Below are 24,040 nucleotides of genomic sequence, written 5' to 3' on the forward strand. Positions count from 1 at the left end.
CGCACTGTGCATGATCACACAGAACTCAGAGCAGAGCCGGACATACACACAGCAGGACCACAGTGTTCAGCACACACACAAGACAGATTCAGGATGCGTTCAGGGACCCAGCCGCTGCTCGGCCTGCTGCTGCTGCTCAGCTTGCAGGGGAGCCCGCTCACAGAGGCCTGTTCCTGCGCCATGACGCACCCGCAGGACGCCTTCTGCAGCGCCGACATAGGTGAGTGAGGGTCCGGTCCGCTGTCCGGGGGGTCCGCTGTCCGGGGCCGGGGACTGCTGGGGCTCAGCGGGGTGATGTTTGGAAGCATGTGTTAGAATAAAAGTGGTCTGACCTGCGGGACTAATAAAGGTATTCTGATTCTGATCTGTTTACTGGATGAGTATACAGGAAACTTGCTAGTAAGATCTACAGTGACATTATTTAACTACCTTTTACTTTAACTTAAATGTTTACACCAGTACTTCTTCTGTTATTTTCAGAACACATTTCTAAAATAGTTATTATTTAATTGTATTGTTGAAAAGTAACAGTTACTATACTACTAAATACTACTGTACATGAGTGTTTTCATGTTTTGCTACTTAAGTACACAATCTGAGTACTTCTTCCACTTCTGTTTAATTGAATAACTCACTTATGCGTGTAGCTTCTAGTCAGTGAATGACTCTGGTCCGGAGATGTAACTAACAGTGATGGCTGTTAAACTAATGCAATAGTAGCCAAACACTTTTTTTCCTAAAAAATGACCCACATTAATGTTGTCATATATATGTTCAAGCTACAGGAAGAAGTGGTTTACATTGTTGATGATAAGTCATGGTAGTTGATTCAGGTAGTGCTTATTTATGAGCATACAGCACTGGCATGTCTGTCAGCCAGCGCACGGTTGTAACTCAGATATGCTCGGCCTCTGGTACACAAACAGCCACGAGAAGGGGGGGGGGGGGGGGGGGGGGGGTTACATAGCTTGTTTTACTGCCTGGTTATGCGTTCCCTGACTCCCCACAATAATATGAACTTGGGATCTGTATTAGCCTGGCCTCTGTTTTTAGAAGCTCAGGATTATGTGATCTGCAGGGAGGGAGAGTCTTTGGGGTGAGAGTTTCCACAGTGTGGATCAGAGTGTCAGGGGGGATAGGGGTCAGAGGATTTCTTCACATGTGCAAAGACAGAAGCTGACAGTCTTGTTGAGTGCAGCTGATATTTTGGTTACATATCATTTTAAGAAACACTGACATACTGTATAATCAAGAATAATCTCTCAGTCTAAACTGAATACACAGAGTGTGTAGAACATGTGTTTGCCTAGTGTCGTCTTACACGCTACAAGGGAAGTCCTAGTTATTGCAGCAATGCCCCTACACACACACACACACACACACACCCACACACACACACACACACACACACACACACACACACACACACACACACACACACACACACAGACACATCATTTTTAATGATGGTGCACTATACTGCCTGTCACCAATAGAGGTGACACTGCTAATGATACAATAACATGTACTATTGATGTTGTACCACCACTGTTTCCTCTCTTTGTGCTAAGCTAAGCTAACAGGCTACAGCTTCAAAGTGATATCAGTCTTCTCATCCAACTCTTGGTGGGAAAAGACCCGTTTGGACTACTCTATTAATTATGACCTTGTATGTTATAGATAGGTGAAATAATAAATAACAACCTCTAATACAGCATATTTCTAAACTCTCTAGCTCCCTTCCCATGAGATCCAACAGCTTTTCTCTACCTAACTGATCACCTGTTGGTGTATTCCAATAAATACTTCACATCTAGGCTTTAGCGTGGCTTTAAAATACTGTTTCATTTGCTGTGTCCTGTTCACTCAGTACTGTGTACATCGTCAGCACACTGCAAGGGTTTCGTGTTCCAAAGGCTCCTCAAATGCAGCCGAGAAAATGAGGCTTCTCCAAATATGGAGGACACAACCAGAGTGTTTCACGTTGGTGGAAGTCACTTCTTTTAGATCTGAGGTAGGCGGGAGATCACATTGATTCTTTGGTGAATTCTCCGTAGAGTCTTGTGAGGGAGGAGGCGCCCGGCTGGAGAAAGTGAAAAAGAAGCAACCACAAACACTCATGTGATGCTTTCACAGTCCTGCAGATCTTCAGATAGCTTTGGTGTTGGCATCCGCTGGGACTGACTTCAATGGCGGCAGTGATCAGCTGTGAGCCCCACAAATCCCATTCCCAACGTCCTGGCTTGGCTTGTGCTTTGAAGGAACCCATCATCTGATATCTATGAGCAGGCGCAGGTAATGGAGGCTAGAGAAGGCTTCACCTCCCATAACTTGTTGGTCATTATGCTGTTGTGCATTATATATAAGGACTATCCGCAGATGCTACAATTTACCAATGTTCGCTCAACACTCCGATACATTGTTATGTCCGGTTACTCCAAATATCAGCCTTTAATATAAGGCTACTCTTTCATTGTCGACTAATACATCAATGAATCAGAGATCCCATAAGAACTCCTACAGAGCGATAACTCTTGTGATTGTAGTTGTTTGTTCGCACTTGGTGGAAACTTTGTGTATGCATTTCATTTGTTCATTCTTAATTCACAGAATGTGTTGCATTTGCGTTATTGTATAATGATAAGCAATTAGTAACCTGCATTTCAATTGGATAAGGCTAGCTTATTACCCTGGCAGTGTTGAGTATTGCTTTGTCTGTAGCACAGTAAGCTTCAGGTTGTTATTGTATGTCGTAATTCATTATCACCTGCTATAAACATCCCGCCGCCTGTAGCCCATGTACTGTGCGTTTCTATTGGTCAGTAGGTGCAGAGATGGCTGTTGTAAACACAAACAGAGCCGATCCTGAGCCTAACCTGTCGCTGTGCAGCTGACGAGTATACTTCTGAAACACTGGTTGGATGCTGCAGTCACGGCTTGTTCCTTCATTATTCTGGGTCAAATGTACTTATTCCTGGACTATAGTATTTAAAATGTCCTTATTAAATATGCCATAAAGTCAAAATGTGTTAAAAACAGGCATTCAGCACTATAGAATAGCACTTTTATTCATGTTATCAAATGTCACAAAGTCATCCTTCAATTTTGGTCCATTCTTCAATTTGACATTTATTTATATCACCTGCACTTTCACATGTATCATAGTCAAGTCCAGATAACAACAAGAGTATGGGTTTGAAATGTTAATGCAGTGAGGGAGAAACACGGTTATTCTCACCGTCTACACCAAAGAAGACAGGCCTGAATGTTCTCAATCTAATACCTGAAGTTGAGTTCAAATCTCTTTCACACTTCTTTAAAGGTTTGGTATTTTGGCAATTGTGTATTGCTTTCATTTCAATTTGATGGTGGTATTTAAGAGATGTAAATGAGCCATGTCCTGCCAATGCCCCAGCTTCCTTCTTTGACTAGGGACTGAGTTGGTTGCTATTGGGCGGTTGGGTTAAAGCAGTCCATTCACAAGGAGATATCAGCAGTGCTTGTTTTTCCAATGCCCTCAAACAGCAAGATTAGAGGCCCGGCAGTGAACTCTGGCCCTGAGATTTAATATGGTTCTGTAAGGACGCTGGTTCCCAAGCACTGGGGGTGACAGAGCCAACCTTTACATGCTCGCACCGCAAACCAGGTCAGTTGCTGAGGATTAGGTTGATATGTGAGAAACGGATCCCGCCCTGCCGTGGGTGTTTTGTGCAGCATAGAGCAGCTTTGTGCAGCAGAGCAGCTTTGGACTGATGTGCCAGGCGCTCTCCTGGTACCAACACACCTCCTCCTGCTGCTAATGAGTAGCATTTAGTTAAATCACCACTCTTTCTGTCAGCTTTCCCCCAACCCCAAATATGCAGGTCAACAGGTGACAGGTGAGCTAATGCAGCTGTAATGAGATGCATTATGTCACTGATCACATTTCAGTAGTTTTCCCAAAAGTGAGCTAAAATACGATGAGATATCAAAGGTTTTGGATTATGTGCAAGCCTCAGATGTTTGTCCATGAGCCAGGCGTATCGAATGTCCACTCCGTCCCTCCCTTCACTGATGACCAGCCTCTTGGGGGTCCACTATTTTAAAGAGGAGGCCAGCACAGGGGCCATGGACATCAGCCTAGCACACACTACGATACAGCTACTATTGCACCACCATCCAACTTTATTCGCCTTCGTCACTTGTAAAAGGAGCACTGAGTAATTTCGCCGAGAAAGTTCAACAATTATTTCTCACTAGAATGTCAACTTTTATCAACGATGGCTTGTAACTGAAAAACAAAGTCAGACTCTTACAAATAAAGCTGTAAAACTGATATTCCAAGTATTGATTGAACTAATATGGGATTGTCATTGAGCAGAGACACATGGCAAGTGAGTGAGTTACAAAGATAAAAAGAGACGGATATGAAAAGCAGGAACCAAAGGAGCATGCTGGGATAACACCAGGCAATCTGTTAGGCTCTTTTGGAACCATGGCTTCGTTGTAATTCAATTTGAATACAATCAAAAATCGATTAAAATGACCTGTTGCTTAGAGCGTTTGTCGCCTTGTTAAAACTGGAAGTCGTATCAGAGGCAGGGATGAAAGCGTGTACTTCAGAGGCTGCCTTTGCATTTTACTAACCAGTAAGTAGACCATGCAGGATTTCTGTTTCAGTGTTTATTTTTGAGCGTGGTGGTGTCGTCTTGAGAATTCCTCTTCCTCCCACACTCCTTGGAGCACTTTGTGCATACTAAGCTCAGCGTCACCCGCCCTGCGCCTCTCTGCTTTCTCTTCCTCACACACACACATGAATGAGTAACCTTATTCTTGTCGAGCCCGCAGTTTGCCACATTGTTCGTAGGCTGAAATGAATGTTGCGCTAAATTACATGCTCACCTTAAGATTTAGCATTCGCAATCACGCTTGTGTAATCCCCTGCTTTAGGCGAGAGATCCTGAGTGAAACATGGATTTACTTCTTCTTGTTAACTCTCTTATCACGAAAAGCCTCCCACTCTTGGAAATGTATGTCAGATCCTCTACAGAAAATACAGGCCTGTAATTCTTCACGTTAAGCAAAGTAAGAGGGAGGGAGATTTTTTCATTAAAGTACAGAGAGACGATAGATATATCAAATAGACTATTAAAGTCTGAATTATTAGCCATTATTATGTGCAAAATATTAGTACGTAATAAATAGTCTTAATCGTGCCACTGCCAATTATGTAAACCAATATAATGCTACTACTTCAGCTGCTTGATATCATGCCATATTCACCATATTAACCATTACTCGTCGGCGACCAATAGAGGAATAACTGCACTTTGTCAATTGTAAGGCGTAGTGTATGGTGTAGGTGCCAAATTATATTTAAAAAAAATTCCAGGTCGAATGAATTAAAAAAAATGCAACCGCTGGATGACAGTTAGCTGTTTAAAAACGCTGGGATTTTCTCTGAACAATCAGTGGTCCGCGGTGTTTTGATGTCCTGTATCGGCTTAGTACCTTAACTGAGGTTGTACTAAAAAAGTATAACGGCACCAGGTACAATCCACAACTTTTTTTAGAAACATGCTGCATGTCAACATTATCAATCAACAATATTATGAAGCATCTGTCATTACAGCAGGTAGAACTCATCAATGTTTTTTTCGTGTTTAGAACAAACAGTGGGGTCAGTATGAGTTCAGTGTGCTGTATATCCTTATGAGGCACTGTATGCAGACAAATGAACATGTTCAGGTGGAAAATAAACATTTGGGAGGTAGAAACGTTTGTCTGCATAGTATATTGATGATGATGATGTGAGACTAGTTATGGGTTAAATAAACACTCTTAACATCGACTCTTGACATGAACAGGCAGCTCTGTAATGGGATGTAAAAATAACCTCTGAATTGAGAGGAGGTCAGGGGTCAGTGCAGGGGAATGATACAAATCCTCTGTCTGGAGCAGCTGAGGCCCTCCACACACCAGCACCAGCTATTACTGGCTGCTGTCCAACAAGAGGGAACCTATCTGGATGTACTCGGGTCAAATAAATTGACCCGTGGCCCTTCAAACAGGAACACTCGTTTCTTCTGAGGGTTGCTTTTGAGGTCAGGGCAGAGGAAGAAACTAGGTTTTGGGGTGATGGTTGGAAATAACAGCAGCAGTGTATTTAAGAGAGGCTTCCTGTTATATCTGCACATTCCTCTGTAATTGTGCCCTGCTTTCCCTGTAATTGCAGTGGCAAAAGTATGTCAAACTGCATTTGGATACATTTAGCAGAGGTCTGTTGGGTTCATATTAAAAACAAGTTGACAGATTAACAGATCAGGTGTTTTCCACCTTGTTCTTGTCCAAGAGCTCAGAAATGACTTGTTTGTGCTATTAATTCTTAAGATGACAAAAGGTGAAAAACAATCACCTATATGCTCTTGACAGAATGTTCAACTTTACATTTGATGGTTGTATGTTGGTAAGGTGTATATTCCAAAGCACCGTTTACCGTTGGGTACATCCTTGAATTGACGCTCTGTTCACTTGCAGTGCCCGCCATGGGTGGCAAGCTAACAGGTGGAATCCCAATTTGTCACTGCACAAAATGTCACTGTATCCAGGGTTAGGTTACCCTAACCCTAACCCATGTAGTTTGTCAGTGCCAATTAGCTAATGTTTGCATGCTAACAGCCTAAAGCATCCAAGTACTGCCGCACAGAGCCCTGAAAATGTATCTGATCCATTTATTTGTCATAAGGCGCTTTCACACCAAGTACTTTGCCGTACTTAGTTCCCAGTACTTAGTTCATGAGAACTCTTTAGTTCTCATGAACTAAGTACAGATCGCGTTCACACCGGAATAAGTTCCTGGGGAAGGATTAGGCAAATGAAGCCGCTGACGTCACTTCTTCTTCTTCTGCTTTGGGTTTACTGGCAGGCCGCAAACCACTTCACGGCGTATACTGCCACCCGAAGTCCCCGGAGTTGGGGACTGGGACTCCCAGCAGCTTCTACTGAAGCCTTCCGAGTAAATAGCCAGAACGCCGACACCTCCTCATCTCCACCGCTCCGATGTTTGTTTTTGTGTTGCCATAAGTTATTCTCTCTCCGTTTGTGTGCTGGGCTAATGCTAAAGGCCGCTACACACCAACCTGAGACCAAAGAATGCGTACCGAAGGCGTCCCGACTTTTACGTCTGCTACGTCGCCCGCGTCGGCTATGCCGCCTACGAACGGCTATGCCACCTACGAACACACCGCAAAGACTTCAGTCGACGAGTGGCAATAACTGTCCTTACCAGCAGGCAGCGGTAGTGTGTATTCGTCATTCAAAAGAGGCAACAGCCAATCAGAGTGATTTCTTTGGCCGATTCAACATGTTGAATCGGCCGCGGGAGGTGTGAAAATGTGCCGTAAAGCAACGACCAACCTGAGTAGGGCGCCGTGAATGCCCGACTGCCTCTGACGGCCTCTGACGGCCTCTGACTCCCAAAATCGGGTAGGTGTGTCAGGGCCTTAATGCTAATGCTATTGCCAGCAAATACAATGGCGGCTTCACAAAACTTTTCAGAGTTTTAAGGGGCCGGTTTGCAATTCGCCCAGCCAATCAGAAATTGGAACCTTTTTCTCCCCAGGGAAGTACCTGCTCTCTTATAGTCTAACAGGGACTATAAAGGGGGTGAAAAGGTTCTCATTAACTAAGTTCTAGTTCGAGATCTTTTTGGTGTGAACGCAAAATCCCAGGAACTATCGGAACAAAAAGGGAAAAGTACGGGGAAAAGTACTCTGGTGTGAAAGCGCCTATAGACAACTTTAAAATAAATAGCACTGAGCATGTACTTTCATGCATGCTCAGAAGAAACATTCCTCAAACAGAGCAAATTACGTAAAGTAATTACTAGGGATGCACCGAATATCCGGCCACCGAAAATTATCGGCCGAAAATGGTTAAAAAGGCCCTTTCGGCTTTCGGCCGAAAGGGTTTTAGAGAAAAATATCACTGAATGTCAGAACAGGCTTACGTTGGTAACCTAACGTGTTGTTGTGATGACGTAATAAAGACGCGGCGACCATGCTCCGGGCTGGCTCACAAGGGGGGGGGGACATTGACCTTTGTCATCGAGATTGCCCTGAGCCTTTAACAAATCGTATTAAATAATCTGATGACAGACTGTAAACAGAATAGCTGAAATTTTAACAAACTAAATAACTCAGTTTCCTCTAATCATTAACCCATGTTTGTATCATGTAGTTAACTCCGTGTGTTGCTGCTAGCATACATAACACCTGACGTGGAAACGTTACTCGTGGATGAGGCTACAGAGCTGCTAGAAAGACGGTCGAACCCGGTGCTAAACTCTTATTGCAGTTATGGTAACAAGCATTCTCCACATCGAGACGGGTAACGTTTAACCACACCTCGGAGCGCGTTCTCTCCGCCATCTCCGCAGTGTGCTCCGCTGCATGTAGCAGCTGCGTGTGTGTAAACTGCCCCGCCCCCTCGCACACAGACGGGAGAGAGATCTCGTCTGATCGAAAAATACATCATAGACGCATTTGTTGTCTTTGCATATTAGAAACGAGTTGGCGACACTAAGACTGCGATATAATGTTTTTTAGCAATAATACATGACATATATAAATGTACTGTATGCATTCAAAAGTGCTGAATAAATGTTTTATGGACCCATAATAGTGATTATTATTTAAGTTTTGCCATAATCATGTCTATTTCCATAATCAGGTAGCTGAACAACATTGGTAAAAAATGTATACATTATATATATATATATTTCTATTAATCATTTTCGGCCTTTCGGCATTCGGTTTTCGGCCAACTGTTTCCTATTTTCGGTATCGGTTTCGGCCAAGAATTTCCCATTCGGTGCACCCCTAGTAATTACATTTGCTGTATTAATAGTTTTGTATTTACAATGTACAGATTTGAATGAACTTCAAATTTCAGACATTCCTTAACCTACGGCAAGCCTGTGAACTGATTCCTGTGTATTGAGTACATCTATTCAGCTCATCTATAGCACCTACAGTGAGCAATACCAGCTAATGTTAGCTTAAAAAGGCAGCACACTAAATGCAACAAACTACCCTCATCCACAGAGCGTGCAACAGAAGACTGACTGCAGTTCACTCAACAGCTACTCACGTCAATAATAATACTACGTTTCTGAAAATCCCATATAGTACCTCTAAATAAAAATGAACCTAAAAGAGTCCTGTGTATTTGTATTGGAAAGCTTGTGGATTGCCCACAGTACTTGGATTGGTTTAAAATAAGCTTTACTGGGTGTTTAAATAAACGCTTGGTTCAATCGGTGGTCTTCATGACCAAAATAAGTTGGAGGTCACCACTTTTGGGTGGCCATGCTGTAACTGCTTCCTGTTTAAGTTTTTGTGCCCATTTCCACTTGCCTGGAAGTAGGAGAGTTACAAAATCACATACCAAACAGAGCATTCCACATGCCTCATTTTTTCCTCCAGAAAAATAATGAAAGGCTTCTCAATTTTTTTGTGTGAATGTGAGCCCCTAAAGAATGTGTTGAAGACATTCCAGCGGGAGAAGATAACAAACAAGGCGAGTGTTAGTTGTGTCTGCGGCTGGTGGGCGGTGTGCAGCAGGTGAACAGAGACTGACAGCTGACCCGCAGCTCTGCCTAGACTCTATTCACCGGCTCCGAATATCCCTCATTTCTACACTCCCAGCTCCCTGGCCTCCCACAATAAGCACCCTTACACCAACATGAGTTAAAGTAAACAAATCAAAGTCCCCACTGAGCAGTTTCACCTCGCCGACGTCAACATGAGGGACCTGCACTCAGATAAGATCTTTTCCAAGCCCTGCTCCCAAAACAGAAGGAAACAGAGGAGACACGCTGCAGCTTTTTACCTCATATGACTGGTGTTGTTAATCCGTAAACAAGCTGATAGGAGTCACATTTTGCCCTTTATGATCTGAATATTACAACTACACAAACAAAGCCAACATCCCAAACGTTTGTAAGTGATTGGTACAAGTTCTACCTTTTTTAGAAAAGAGTCATCTGGACAATCTTCAACCCCAGCAGTAATAATGAATCCTTGGTACAGGGACAATGCCTCTTCTTCCTCTAATACCTGTATCAAACGTCCCCGTAGTTTTTCCCCCAGTGGCCTTCCTTGGCAAACTGCAGCAATGCATAAAATCAGATAAACGGATTAACTGTGGTGCCAACCGGCCCTGAAATGGTATTGAAAATGGGACTGCTAAGGCCTCCTACTGGCCGAGGCTGTGCTATTTGATGGATTCGGTAGGAAGGCTCATAGTTAAATGTTGGAGAAATGTGACAGTTTGTTCAGTTCAGTTCAAAGTCATTGACCTGTCTCTCTCCTCTCTTCACAGTGATTCGAGCTAAAGTGGTGGGCAAGAAGCTCCTGAGAGATGGACATTTTGGAACAATGCGCTACACGGTCAAGCAGATGAAGGTGAGTGGTCTGTGCTGATAAACCTCACACTGAAAACTGTCTGCTTTAAAGGAACACTAGGACGTTTTGGCAAACACACCTGCCCCCTTTCTTGCCAAGAATAACTTGAGGAGACTGATACCAGTTTCATGTATGCTAGTTTAACATGAGCCAGTATTGTTAGCGTTTCATGTTAGCCTAACATACTTAAAGACCAGAAGGAGGGGAAGCAGTCTTGCTGGCTTTGTTCAGGGGAGTAACAAGAAATCATGCTTCTAGTCTTTAGATGAGCCAGAGACTTCTATCAATTCTTGAACTTGAACTTAGCAACATAGTCAGTTAAATGCACTTCCTATTAAACTAGGCCGTAGAGTAACATTTGATAATTTCTGATTGTAACCACTAGGCGATAACACTATTGACTTGAACTAAAAAAGCTATATTTCTTCCATTTAACAACACTCCCCTATGTAAAAGCACAGGCACGTCCAATGCCATACACTGGATGTGGCAGGAACTCTTTAGAAAGACTTTCTGCCCGCCCCCTCAGCCGCTGTTTGATAGCTGAAAAGCAGCTTGGGATACTTAGTGGGAAAGCCCGCACTTCACTTCCTCTGTATTCTTACATAACGCTGCATATTTCTGACAGATGCTCACATTGGCCTGCTGCTCAGAGAGGAGCCAGGCCGGAGGATTAGCAGCTTACAGGCATTACAGCTCCACCAAACTGCTCGCTCCCAGTGTAAACATTTCAATAGAGCTGTGCACTGCGTCGCTACAATCCCAGCTCGTACAAAAGCATTAAGTGGCCTCTTGTTGGTGAAGCACACCAATCATCACTGTAAGGATTATCCTCAGGAATTAAATGTGACCTTTGCACCTCTTGGGTTATTTATTTGTATTACAGTCTGCTGGTTTATACTGCAAACAGAGGTTTTCCTTGTGGGCTATAATAGAATGTGATTCCCTCCAAATGTCAACAAATCCTATGAAACTAATCGCCCTAAGCCTGAAACCTCTACAGTTGGAGGCTTTAGTAACAGTTTGTTCTGCTTTTTCTGGGAGCGACGCGTCTAAACAAGGATTTCCTGTTGTTCCCGGACAAATAAATTACACTGAAGGAAACATAACAGGTCTCAGATTGAACTCTGACGATTGGCTCTGCATACCTGGGGTAAATAGAAGGAGCTGAGGTCCCCACTTTAACGATGCCCTTGCAGAAACAGCATCAAAGTCAAAGCACATTACACAGCATAATCATGTTATCTATGATTAAGTTAAGGGCAGAGCCTAATACTCCTCATCCCAGGAGGCATTCCTTAAGGAATGTCATCTGATAAAGCCCCTGTACTGGTTTCATTCCTGATTTTTTATATATATATATATATGAGTGCAGGGGGGGGTGTAGTGCCAGGGTGAAGGGTACATCATTGCACTTTTAGTTCCGGTTTTAACGTCAACTTTGTTTTTCGTGTCTTGTAGATGTACAAAGGATTGAAAAGGTCCAGCACGTGCAGCACATCTACACAGACGCCTCGGAGGGTCTGTGCGGAGTGAAGTTTGACATCAACAAGTACCAGTACCTGATCACAGGTGAGCTGAGCGACTGACACCATGTCAAGAGTCAATGTTGGAAGGGAGATCATTTCAAATTGCATTATGGGAAATGATGGATCCAGTGTTTGGAGCTTTACCTATGGTCCGAAGTAAATCAAATGCTGTGCCCTTAACCTGCTTTCCTTCATACAGCTAGCAGGGAGAGACTTCGATTGTAGTCTGATTGAATTAAAATCTATCAGAAAATAAGGCTACTTCAAACTTAATTGTTACCTGCCTATGGTCTCAATCTTTAGTATCAAAGTTGTCTTCAATACAACACAATAATGACTGTGTAGGTTTAAGTCCCTTTGAGGGTAAAATAGATGAAAAAAAGCAGTGTCACACTATTTTCTAAAGTGTTCAGTTGTACTTATGTTTGAAAAACCAAGAAAATACAAGATAGTACTGACTTTCTTATCGCAAGTGCCCCTAAAAGTCCCTTTATATAGGAATATGGTCAACAGTTCTGAGAAAAGCTTATTAAGTACAAAATAATATTTTCCCACAGATGTGTTTATTTAAATTGATGATTCATATTTGTATTCAATTCAAATTGAATATGAATGAAAACCTTTCTGTCAGGTGATTGCTGTTGTTCAGATGCATTCCAGAGTCTTTCCCACAGCACTCCTGTCCCTCACTCCTGTCCTCCTCAAATGGCTTCTTCATTTGTCCTGTGACACAATCTTTCCCACTATTTATAACCTACTTTTTGGCACTGTTAAGGCCGGCAAAGCTGGGGCCCTTTAAAAAAAAAAAATCCTTTAACTTCTCTGGCCAGGCACGGCAGAAAGCGTTTCCTCTCTTAGAACTTGTAATTAACAGCTAGCAGGAAGCGACTGGCGTTTTGCAGCACAAGCTTTTATGAGTTGCTATTTCCAACAGAGGTGCAGTTTACTTTGGACCCTGCGGTGCTTGACGTATAACTGTCGCTAAGTCCCGACCTGTAAATAAAGTAACTGCACCCCATAGTGCATGTGAAGGAGACGGCGTTGCCAGGCAGCGAGGGCTATGTTTACCCAGCCCGGTTGCGAGTGACATCACTGACGTCTTTCGCTGCTCTCAAGGCGTCTATATTAAGTTCTTGCATACGATCATGACTGCATAACAGCCAATTTAAAGGGCCTGGCTCTCCTTTGATGGAGCCTGAGTGCTCCGGCCCTGATTAGTATTTTCAGAGCATGTCACACACTCAACACAATGTAATAAGCCTGCAAGTGACTCCAGTAATCCCAGTGCAGGGATTCACTGGTTCGGGGGGGGGAGGCTGCGGGGGGTGCACATACTTGTGAGCTCTCAAATTCCCACGTGGTGACAACACAGTGAAGGAGACATAAGTGACCAATCCTGATGTTCTGAGCATTCAGCGCCGTGCACCTGTCCAAAGGGCCGGTAAGCTGCAAACGGTGCAGCGCTAAAAATAGAAGTCTGCTGACCTTTTGATATTCAGAAATAGGGGTGTTGGTTTAATGCCGGCTTACTGTGTCAGATTGTCTTACCATAGATAAACAAGTTGGATTGCTTGAGGCAGTATGTTTATATTATCTTGTGTTACAGACAGAGGATTATGAAGTTAGGCGAATAACACAATGAGATACCAGCAATATGATACCAACTTTGATTAAATGACTGCAAATGAGATGAGATTAATAACGTTTATTCAAGCTTCGAAATCTGGTCGGATGGTTTTCCACTTTAGTCCAAACTGAAATATCTTATTTGTTGCATGAAATCAACACGCTGTTGATCAATTCCCTCCATCTTTTCCTCCTCAGGCCGAGTGTACGATGGAAAGGTCTACACAGGGCTGTGCAACTTCAACGAGCGGTGGGAGCGCCTCTCATTGGCCCAGAAGAAAGGCATCAACCACCGCTATCAGCTGGGGTGCAACTGCAGGGTGAGTGGAGAGCAGCAACCTCACCAGCAAAGGACACAAAAGATGAGGGAAGAGGAGGCAGGAGGAAAATGTACTGCTCCTACATGTCAAATTAAAAACTGGGTTGATCTATGAAGCCCAAAAAAGTTACTGAAGTACCCAACATGTGAAGGGTCAAACCAATTCAGGCTCATTATCAGCTACATTGCAACAATCATTTACTTCTACTTAAAACGACCTTCATATCGACATGGCTGTTGTTACTGGGACTAAGTTATGAACCAACATTCCACATCATAGATTCTTAGAAATGTAAAAAGAGAGAAAACTAGTTTTTTCAAAATCACTGGAAGTAATTAAATAACAGCTCTGGGAATCAGTTGTAATGGTACCGTAGCCCGTCGCTGTGCAGCTGCCAACCAGCCGCGGAGTCCTACTGTACAGCCGTGTCCTGGACATCTGCTAACACCATCCACCCCTATCAGTATAAGTGGATTAGGAAAGAGACCTATTTGTTCCCAGTTGAGCTACGCCTGTGAACTGTGCTCAGAGCGTAAATGGCAGCAGCCCAGAGGCATCCAGAGAACGCCTTCGATCAGCTGACACTTCAGTCAGTAAGCACAGGCAGGCGTAAACATCATCACACTTATTAAACGCGCTCTGCATTCCTCCACAAATGCTGATTTACTGCACTGGAAGCCAGGAAGTGTGGCGTACCGGTTAGAGCATTATTCTCCACACATCATTAAAACAACGTCTCTGAACCACTGAGGACACACTCTCGGGATGAATAACAAAAACACCCAGAATGGGAAAAGTGCCCTCTATCTTGCTAATTGAATTTACTCATTCAGATTAATATAAGTGCAGCTACATGCAGTCATTAAACAAAATGTTCCGTTCATCACCTCTTTGAGTAGACAAGTGACTCTTCCTGTCAATTCACGCTGTATATTCAACCGTGAAGCTGCTTTTTGTGCGAGCACCTGGAGCTGTGACGCATGAAAGGCGCTCAGTAAAATCTAATTGAATCATTACGAAACTACAAATACATCACTGCTTCACGAAGATGGCTGACATTCGTTCACATTTCACAGCACAAAGCCATGAATATGCCAGGGCACACTTACTGGTTTTGCATTTAGTTTTTTATCTATTAAAGTGCTGCAGCAAATGACTGAAAGGAAAAGAGCAATGATAGGACTACATGTTCTGGATGCTACACCCTGTGGCCGTGTCTCAATTCAGGGGCTGCACCCTTCGGAGGCTGCATTTGTAGACCGCATACGTCACTTCCGCCGCAAGAAAGAAATTCAACCGAAATTAAAATAGTAATTGTTAAAAATGTAACCAATATTTACAACATGTGTACATAAGCAGTGGAATACTAGGATATCTCTAGGTCATTACACTGTCTTCAGTTTAATTTTATTAATACAAAAAATAGGTCATAGAAAATGTTTAATTGTGTATTTCAGCAGAGCGGGGGGGGTCACGGTGCTGCTGGACCTGGAGGTGCTGACCTTGGGTCAGTGGGACATCATCTGGGTTGGTTTAGGGGAAGAAGGAGAATAAACTGTTATGATCACAGCTATTAAGATTAGAACACTAATATTGTTAAGAATCAATCTATACAACATGCTTTTGTTCATTTAAAAAAACATTGTTTTATTAGTACAGAAAAATTAAGACTTATTTTAAATATGAAATAATATGATTAAATTACATCAGCTATATATCATTTACTTGATTACTAATGTAACATTACTGGGGCTAAAGGAACAGTCTTATTTACCTGGCCATGGTCCTCTTTATTTCATCGCCGTCGGTGATCTCCAAAAAATGGTTAAAGGTAAAAGTAAAGTTTCTGGATCCTTTTCAGCTGAGTTAGCTTGTAAGCTAATTTGCTAGCAGGCTGCTGGAGCAGCGCAACCGAACAGCGCGTATCACGTGACGTAAAGACGAAGCACTCCATAGGCTAGAACCAAGCCCGCCTTAACCTGCCATCAGGCCCTGGGGCTGATTGTTTTTGTTTTGTAGGCCCCCTATTTAAACAACAAATCAAAGTCATTTATAGCCTCGGCAGGCTCTGTGATCGCACTTCTCCACTCTGCTCCACGCGCGTCTGGTCCTCTCCTCCAGATGAGTGACGTATCGGGCCTCCCTCATGTATTTGTCCGGTCGTCTTACATTCATAATTTCAGCGGAGGGAGGGGAACAGCAGAACAGCAGAGTGGCGAGGGAGAGCTGTCTTCTTCCCTTTACAAGCTTCAAAAATGTATTTATCGTGGGATTTTGGAAATACAAGTTTCATATTCTGAAAGCCAAGACTTTGTTTATTTAAAAAATATTTGAATTCTTTTTTTTTTTTTTATTGGCTCATGATAGGGCCCCAATCTCCGTAGGCCCCTGGGCTTCAGCCCAGGTCAGCCCGTGCATTAAGGCGGCCCTGGCTAGAACGTCTCATTTCGTAGGCTGCACGGTCCAGCCTACCCGGTTTACATGGGCTGGGTCCTCCGTGGACTGCGTAGGCTGCGTACTCCAAAGGGTGCAGCCCCTGAATTGAGACATGGCCTCTGAATATGTTACACTTTTATATTACAACCGAATCATATACTCAATTACTTCCTTCCAGGCTCATACGTCATACTGTTGTCGACAAGTTATATGCTACTAGCAATTATTGCTAGCTTTAACATGTTACTTAGTTCAATAGTTAAGCAGGAATGTCCTTTTTTTGTAAAAGTATTCTTATTCTCTTTCTTGGCAAGATTTAGAACAATTTATTGAAACCACTCTCAAATCTGTATGCTACATTTGAGTCATGATACCATTAGCTTACGTTAGCATTAGCCATCAGGCAGTAGTAAACAGCTAGCTAAGTTATATCCAGCTCTTAAAAATGACAACAACGAGCACATGTGTGAACAAACAAAATACAACCAAAATACACTACAGTATGTTAGTCTAGAGGTGATACATGTGATTTTTTGTAAAATGGAGCGACCTTCTGCTTCTTCATGTTTCCATTCTTTATGCTAGCTAAGCTAACTGACTGGTGGCTCTTGCTTAATCTTTAGTGTAAATATAACCTAACTTCAGATTCTTTTAAGAATGAAGCATTATTGAGACATACCAAAAAAGAAATGAGCAAGAGTTTTTGATTCAAAACATATTAGTTTATACTATTACAGTCAGGTAAGGTATATAACTGTAGTCACCTTTGGTTTCCTGCTTCATGGCTACATCCTTGGTTTTGCTTCTGTCCCTGTAGATTAAGCCCTGCCACTACCTGCCCTGCTTCGTGACCTCTAAGAATGAGTGCCTATGGACAGACATGCTGTCCCACTTCGGCTATCCGGGCTACCAGTCCCGGCACTATGCCTGCATCCAGCAGAAGGAGGGCTACTGCAGCTGGTACCGGGGCATGACTTCACGCGACAAAACCGCAATCAACGCCACTGACCCCTGAACCCTGACCCCAACGCACCCTGCCCAAACCACTGACTCCCTGACTCCGACCAATCCCAGGTGACAGCCTCTTTTAAAGGGGCAAAAAAGAGAAAAGAGTAAATCCATTGCAGTGCCTGTTTTGTAGCACTTCTGACAGAAAACGATACCTTTTTTGTTGTGCACATCGCCCTGTTGAACTATCAACTTTCCAAACACAAATCGAACTGTCCTTGAAAGTGATCAACCTTTATTGGATCCTCAGGATTAAACAACAAGCAGTGACACGTATACAATTTGAAGTTTCAATACCAATAGCATTGATGTTAATAGGTGAGCTGTGTTAGCCTTCTGCTAACCTGGTAGCCAATGATCACTATGTCAAATGACATTGTTGCTACTTGCTACAGTTAGATGGACGGTGTTCCACACATCCAACACTGTAGATGGAGTGCCAATGTAAGGTATGACCTCTGAATGTTATACCTCTTATTTCGTCCTCAAATTATTGCATTTTCTTTGAAAATGGTATTGTTTTACAGTGAAGTATACATGTATCAATTATGTTCAGTGTTAACTGTAACATGTGTCTTTAAGGATTATAGAATCTCTGCTGACCTGAATGTTTGAAATGTAACTCATTTTGCAGTTATATCACAAACAACCCTGTACTGTTGAGCACTGTTGAATATCAGAGAGACGCTAAAATAAATGCTCTGTTATAGTGCCAACGCAGAGAGATGCTCACTTCTGGCCGAGATGGTGATATTTTATTTTTTGCTGTATATAACATAAGCTACAGAAATGAGCTATAAACGCATCTGAAACCTGTATAATTCATTTATTTATATGTTTATTAGATTACACAGAAATGATGTGATATCATCTGCATAAAAAGAAACAAATATATAATAACTGATCAAAACTACATTGTGACAACCATCGCAGCCTGCGCACCCCCCAGAATGAGGGACCAGGCTATAGTCTGGTACTCACGGTACTCCTGTCTGTTAGCTCGATCTAAGAGTGGTACTCCTCGTCCAATGAAAAGCCAAGTTCAGAGATATTTTGTATGTGTATATTCAATCTTTTGTATTTAACTATTTCAAATTGACATTATATATATATATATATATATATATATATATATATATATATATATATATATAAATGATAGTAACAATGTTGTCCACTACATTTGTTTTTTTCACCTGTTTTTTCCCAGTGCCGTACCTTCAATCCATTCCATTAACAGACACAGATTTGTCACAGCCCTTCATCACTAACACAAAGTATTACATCGCTAATGCACTGTGGCTTTGACCAAGTTTTCAAAAGCGTTTTTCTAAATGTTGGGAAATATGCTTTTTCGCTTTTCTGATTCAAGTTAAATGAGTTTAGCTTAGTCATAAGCTAAACTAGCCATCTCGTTGGAGCTGGAGGTTCATGTTTAACACACACGTTAGAAGCTTATAGAAGCGTGCATCTTCCAGAAACAAAGTAAAACAACAATTTCCTAAAATGTAAAAACTTTGTATTTATTTATCCATCTCCATTCCAAAAATGTGTCTTTCATGTGAAACAGTATTTAAACCACCTCTGGGAACTAAAGCTAAGGTCGGATCACATCAGAGGAGGAAGATTGTATCTGGAACTAAAGTCAAATATTGACACGTTTCTCTAAATTATTAAAAAGACAACCCTAAATCTATCTTATTTTTGTAACTTTCTCTTGCTCAAAGTTTTCTACACAGAACTGCTGAATACTTTTCCTTCCGTCTGCCTCCTCTCGATGATGACTCTTTGGCTTGAGTACGCAACATTACACGAGTCCGGATTACGTGTCATTTAGTTTTAAGACATTACAACAGAAGTTAATAATTACTGACCTTCGAGTCGCGTATCAGTAGAGATTTTATTTTGTACAAAACATGTCCTTTCTGTCTTTTTATTTACAAAGCTCTTTCTCCAGCTGTGGCGTTTCTGTGTCACTTTTTCTGTGGTTCATGTTTGTGTAAATGTACTGTCTGCTTAACACAGAAACACTTGGTCAAGTTTAAAAAAGAATCCAATCAAGGAAGCTGTGTACAGTCTGATTCCTGAAGTGTGTGTGAGGGGAGTTCCTTGTAGGGGTTATAGAAGTGTTTGACTTAATTTCTGTGTTTTATATTTTTATAATAAAGATTTAATGAAAATCTGTCTACAGGAGGTTTATGGTGATTTATGTGTGTTGTGTGGATGAAGAGTAATATCTGAGGCACTCACCATCTGTGTGTGGTTGGGGTAGAAGGTTTGTTCATTCAGGGGGAATTTCTCAGGGCCGAGAGAGTGGTAGAGCTTTATCATCTGAGAAAACTGAAGAGCAAAAAGAAAAGACAGTTAGATGTCTTCATTAAAGCAGTGGAGGACAGGAGGGTTATATACACCTGTGTTCAGAGCACAGCATTCACAATCATCCTCTCAGATGCTTATACATGTGATCCAGTAAAGTCAGACACATCTCCCAACACAAATAGTTGTTCTGACTTCTTCTAACCTGCCTTATGTACTTCAGTTAACAGTGCTGAACCTGCTGCATCCAGCTGTTGGTTACAATGACAGTGAGGATAGCTTGGTTTAAGTAAATACATTATAAACCCACCAGTAGATGTTGATACATTATTGCTGTATGAATGATTGGTTTCAAACCTGGGGAACACTGATATTTGTAACAATAAAGTTTTCTTTGAGGCTAGCAAAGTCTTGAGATTTCATGTAAGCCTGATTTATTCACATTCACAGTCAAATCCCAAATATAATAATAAGACGTGTATCTTGCTCTAGAGCGATGTTTAGCAAAGTGGCTTATCATATTCATTAATTATGGATTTGTTATGTCTCTCCACATATAAAATATCTGTGTAAGCATGTTTTCAGACATATTAAAACTAGAAGAAAAAAGCAAAGAATATCAGTATCACTTTAGTGAAAACTGTTATAAATGCAGCTACAGCTGATGACAGTCGAGGTGTATGGTACAGTCCGACCTTTTTGTTTGTCTTTATGCTTTAGTGCTCTAAAGTTCCATAGGGCCTTTTTTATCTATCCTGCCCAATATTATAACTGACTTGATGGATGACCTTGCTGTCTGTTATGGCTTCCAATGTGGCTAAACTAATTTGGGAAAACAAGAACAGAATGATTTATTAGTAAATTATCATTCAAAAAGTATAAAAGGTAATTATCTATGGAGAGCAATTACCACGTCCCTACCATTAACACTGAGCAGAGAAACGAGACCATCTAAAAACGTATGGAATGCTTCGTTGGAAACAGAGGTGGAAACATGTGGTAAATGAGCTACGACATGTAAAGGTCATTCTTTTACACACGGTGGTTCATACTCCTTCACAGTACAGAGGGAGTCAGAATGTGTGGAGGCTCGCTGCACCGACTCCAGAGACGGCCCTTCAGCTCCCTTTAAAAGCCTTCATGAATCAGGATTAAAGTAGAGCAGAGAGCAGTAGAGCAGCTTACCACCCAGGGCTTGCTGCAGAAGTTGTAGATGGAGAAGAGGGAGTTGCTACTCGGGACGCCGCCGAAATGCAAACCAATCACGAGGTTCCTGAAGTCCTCACCTGGGACCATGCTGTAGGCGTGCTGGCGAATCAGGACGAAGTCTGGCTTGAAGGACCTGCAACAAGACCGACATGGAAATGAAACCATCAGATGGTGGAGTTTGGCAGGGTGGAGGTTATCAATCTGCAAGGCTCTGAGAGCGTAATCTCATTTTGAATAAGCCCTCCAATGGAAGTGCGTGTTTGACCTTGGGATAATGTCCGCGCAGAGCTTTTTTATGTGCTACAAACAGGGGCGCCGTTTGCCGACAGGCAAGGCAGGCAACTGCTAGGGGGCCCCCAGAGGGTCTTACAGCTCAACTGGCCGGAATAGGACAGAGGGTGTCCTATTCGTATTCATATTCTGTATAAAATAACAAATGTAAATGTGTGATATTGGATAATAACTAAACTTTGATTGATTGATATCAGGTATGAGTATTCAACGATATTGTCGAGCATTTCTGACCTAAGTAATCCAATAGCAGTCTCAGAAAACAGAATTTCGAGATCCATATCCAAGAACAAATGTTACGGGGTAGACCTTTCCATGGCTTTCGCGTAACGTTACAGAAACACAACGGTGAAATGCACTGTTTTGAAAATGTTTCTCCAAAACACATGGGTTTAGATTAGACACACGCTTAAATCACAGCCTGTTCCATCCATTTACCCTCAGCGAGGAGGCCAACATGTTGGTCATCGGAACGGTTCTGCTCCAGTCAGACTAATTTACACATTCAAAGATCATACTAGTCACATCCTAATCATTTTAATGCAGAAAGGAACTTTAATGTGTTATATTGTAAAATGAAAGGATAGGATACAATAAAACAACATCATTCAATAGCACTAGATTTTTTTCTAGCGGTGTGGATGTATTATTGAATGGATTGCCATGATATTTGGAGCAGACAATCATGTCCTTCTCAGAATTTGTTTAAATATTTGTAGTGATCCTGACTTTGCACCTTGTGACATCTTCAGGTCAAAGTTGTGTCAGTACAGTATCAGAAATAATTGTCAACTCGTACACTGATACTAACAAGCTAAGGTAGAACATATTCCTGCTGAACATCAGCATGAATCGCTGGTACACACATTTTATTTTAAATTGTGCGTGAGAACTATTTAAGAACTTTTGTGGCCTGCCCTAGACTACACACAAAGCAATACGCACAGAAGTAATCTAATATTAGGTGCTGGGAAATATTATAAATGATGGGGAAAAAGCAATATAATTGATATGTATTTTCAACTTTCAACTTAATTCAAGCTTATCCACTCAAAGTAAAAGGAGTGCTCCTAGAACTCTAATTGCTTCAAATCTCCTGCAGCTGACATCTTGAAGCAAGGATATGAAACTTCACCCTCAAAGCAACGTACACTTAGTCCCCGCCTCCAGACCACTGGAATAGTTGCCATGCCATGCCGACATCTGTCAGTTATGTTCTGATCATCAGGAAGGTGTTTGAACGCATCGACATTATGTGATTCTTTAATGAAAGTTTGAGAAGAACCAGCTTTCTGTTCATGACTCCGACCTGTGATCAGACATGACATTCACACACACAGTCGGGGCTCCTTTATTCAGTGTGTGTCGGGCTGAGGGGTGAGGAGAGGCTCCTCGCTGCACCTAATCTTTTTGGACCAAATCTATCCAATTAACACAGCCTAATCCTTCCTTTCCAAAGTGTTCTGGGAGCAGTGCCAGGCAGCCAGCGTTTCACATTACCACAGGAAAGTCTCTCTGACAGCAGCCGTGTTTCACCTGTTTACGTTCAGGTACTGTTCATGCTTCAGATTACCCTCATTCTCTGCACTTTTCTATCAAATATTTCATCCTATAGCAAGTGTTGCCTGTCTATAGCCTCTCCAGCTTTTACAACATATGATGCATCATGCAACCATACACTTGCATTGCTTATGCTTTCTACTGGCACATCTGGAGAACATTGGAGTTCATTTATATACATTTAAAGTATGTAGTAAACTTATTTTACCACACTTCCCTGTTAGTATACACACACACACACACACACACACACACACACACACACACACACACACACACACACACACACACACACACACACCACTAAAGACACAGACTGTAAACACACTATATAAACAAGGATTGACACATCTTTGTATAAATGCTGATACCATTCAACACTGTGAATTCTAAATGTGTTCATTTAATTTACGTAGTGATCTTTGTTTTATGATGCTATTACTGCTTTTATTACTGCTTTTGTGCCAAAATGCCATTATTCCTGAGTATAAGCACAATAAAGACCATTCATTTATATTTGGCATGCAATACTTAACTACCATGTACAGAAAACAAGGTAAAGTCCATGATGACGTCTATACAAAAGGGGCTAACAATCAATAAAGGCTGAAGGAAATTGTGTTTTCATATATAATCAAAAAGACTTACATGTCTTAGTACACATATGTGATTTCTAAATGTGTTTTTTGAGCGACAAAATACTGTTTAAGGGTGTATACAGTCTAAGGGCACTTTCAAACAATTGTTGATTACAACTTTATTTTAGCCTAGTTGCTAACTGTGTCTGCTGATGGTGCTGAGAAGGTAGTGTATAGTGGGTTTATCAGCTTCCACTGAAATACATTGATAGGAGCGGTGACAGTAAACACACACCAAAACAGTTTAGCTGAAGCCATACAACCAAAATATTGAGCTGAAAGAAACCAACACAGCTGAAGGAGCTGAGAGGACACATTCAACACAGTTATTTGATCCACTGTAAATATACAAGAGTTGATGAGTTGGGCTTCAATAATGCAAGGAAGTAAAAGTCAGCCGTGCTTCCAGCAGCTTCACAAAGCTCCTGCTAGATCACTTTGGCTACCATCCATTCAAAACATATTCATGCACATCTTGTTCTTTTTAATACTATACATCTGAACATGTTGCACATTACACACTTACGCACAGCTCTCCATTTTGAATATAGTATTGTCATATTTGATTATATATTACTGTACTCCACCTCGCCGTCCACATATGTATATTTTGTTGTAAATATTGGTTTTAATTTGTATTTGTTACAATAGTCCTAAAATAG

General features: G+C 41.8%; 1 protein-coding gene and 1 pseudogene across 1 annotated transcript; one reads left to right on the plus strand and one right to left on the minus strand.

Moving 5' to 3' along the window:
* Nucleotides 1–30: 30 nt before the first annotated feature.
* Nucleotides 31–19,552, plus strand: LOC117536008 (metalloproteinase inhibitor 3-like). Its single transcript, XM_034200713.1, has 5 exons — nt 31–220; nt 10,363–10,456; nt 11,917–12,017; nt 13,799–13,920; nt 17,174–19,552. Exons 1-5 carry the CDS (start codon nt 94–96, stop codon nt 17,369–17,371), a joined length of 642 nt encoding a protein of 213 aa, XP_034056604.1. The 5' UTR covers nt 31–93; the 3' UTR covers nt 17,372–19,552.
* LOC117536006 overlaps nt 19,338–24,040 on the minus strand; it is a 56,177-nt pseudogene continuing 51,474 nt past the window's right edge.

Source organism: Gymnodraco acuticeps, unplaced genomic scaffold (genome assembly GCF_902827175.1).
Source record: "Gymnodraco acuticeps unplaced genomic scaffold, fGymAcu1.1, whole genome shotgun sequence".
Taxonomy (NCBI): domain Eukaryota; kingdom Metazoa; phylum Chordata; class Actinopteri; order Perciformes; family Bathydraconidae; genus Gymnodraco; species Gymnodraco acuticeps.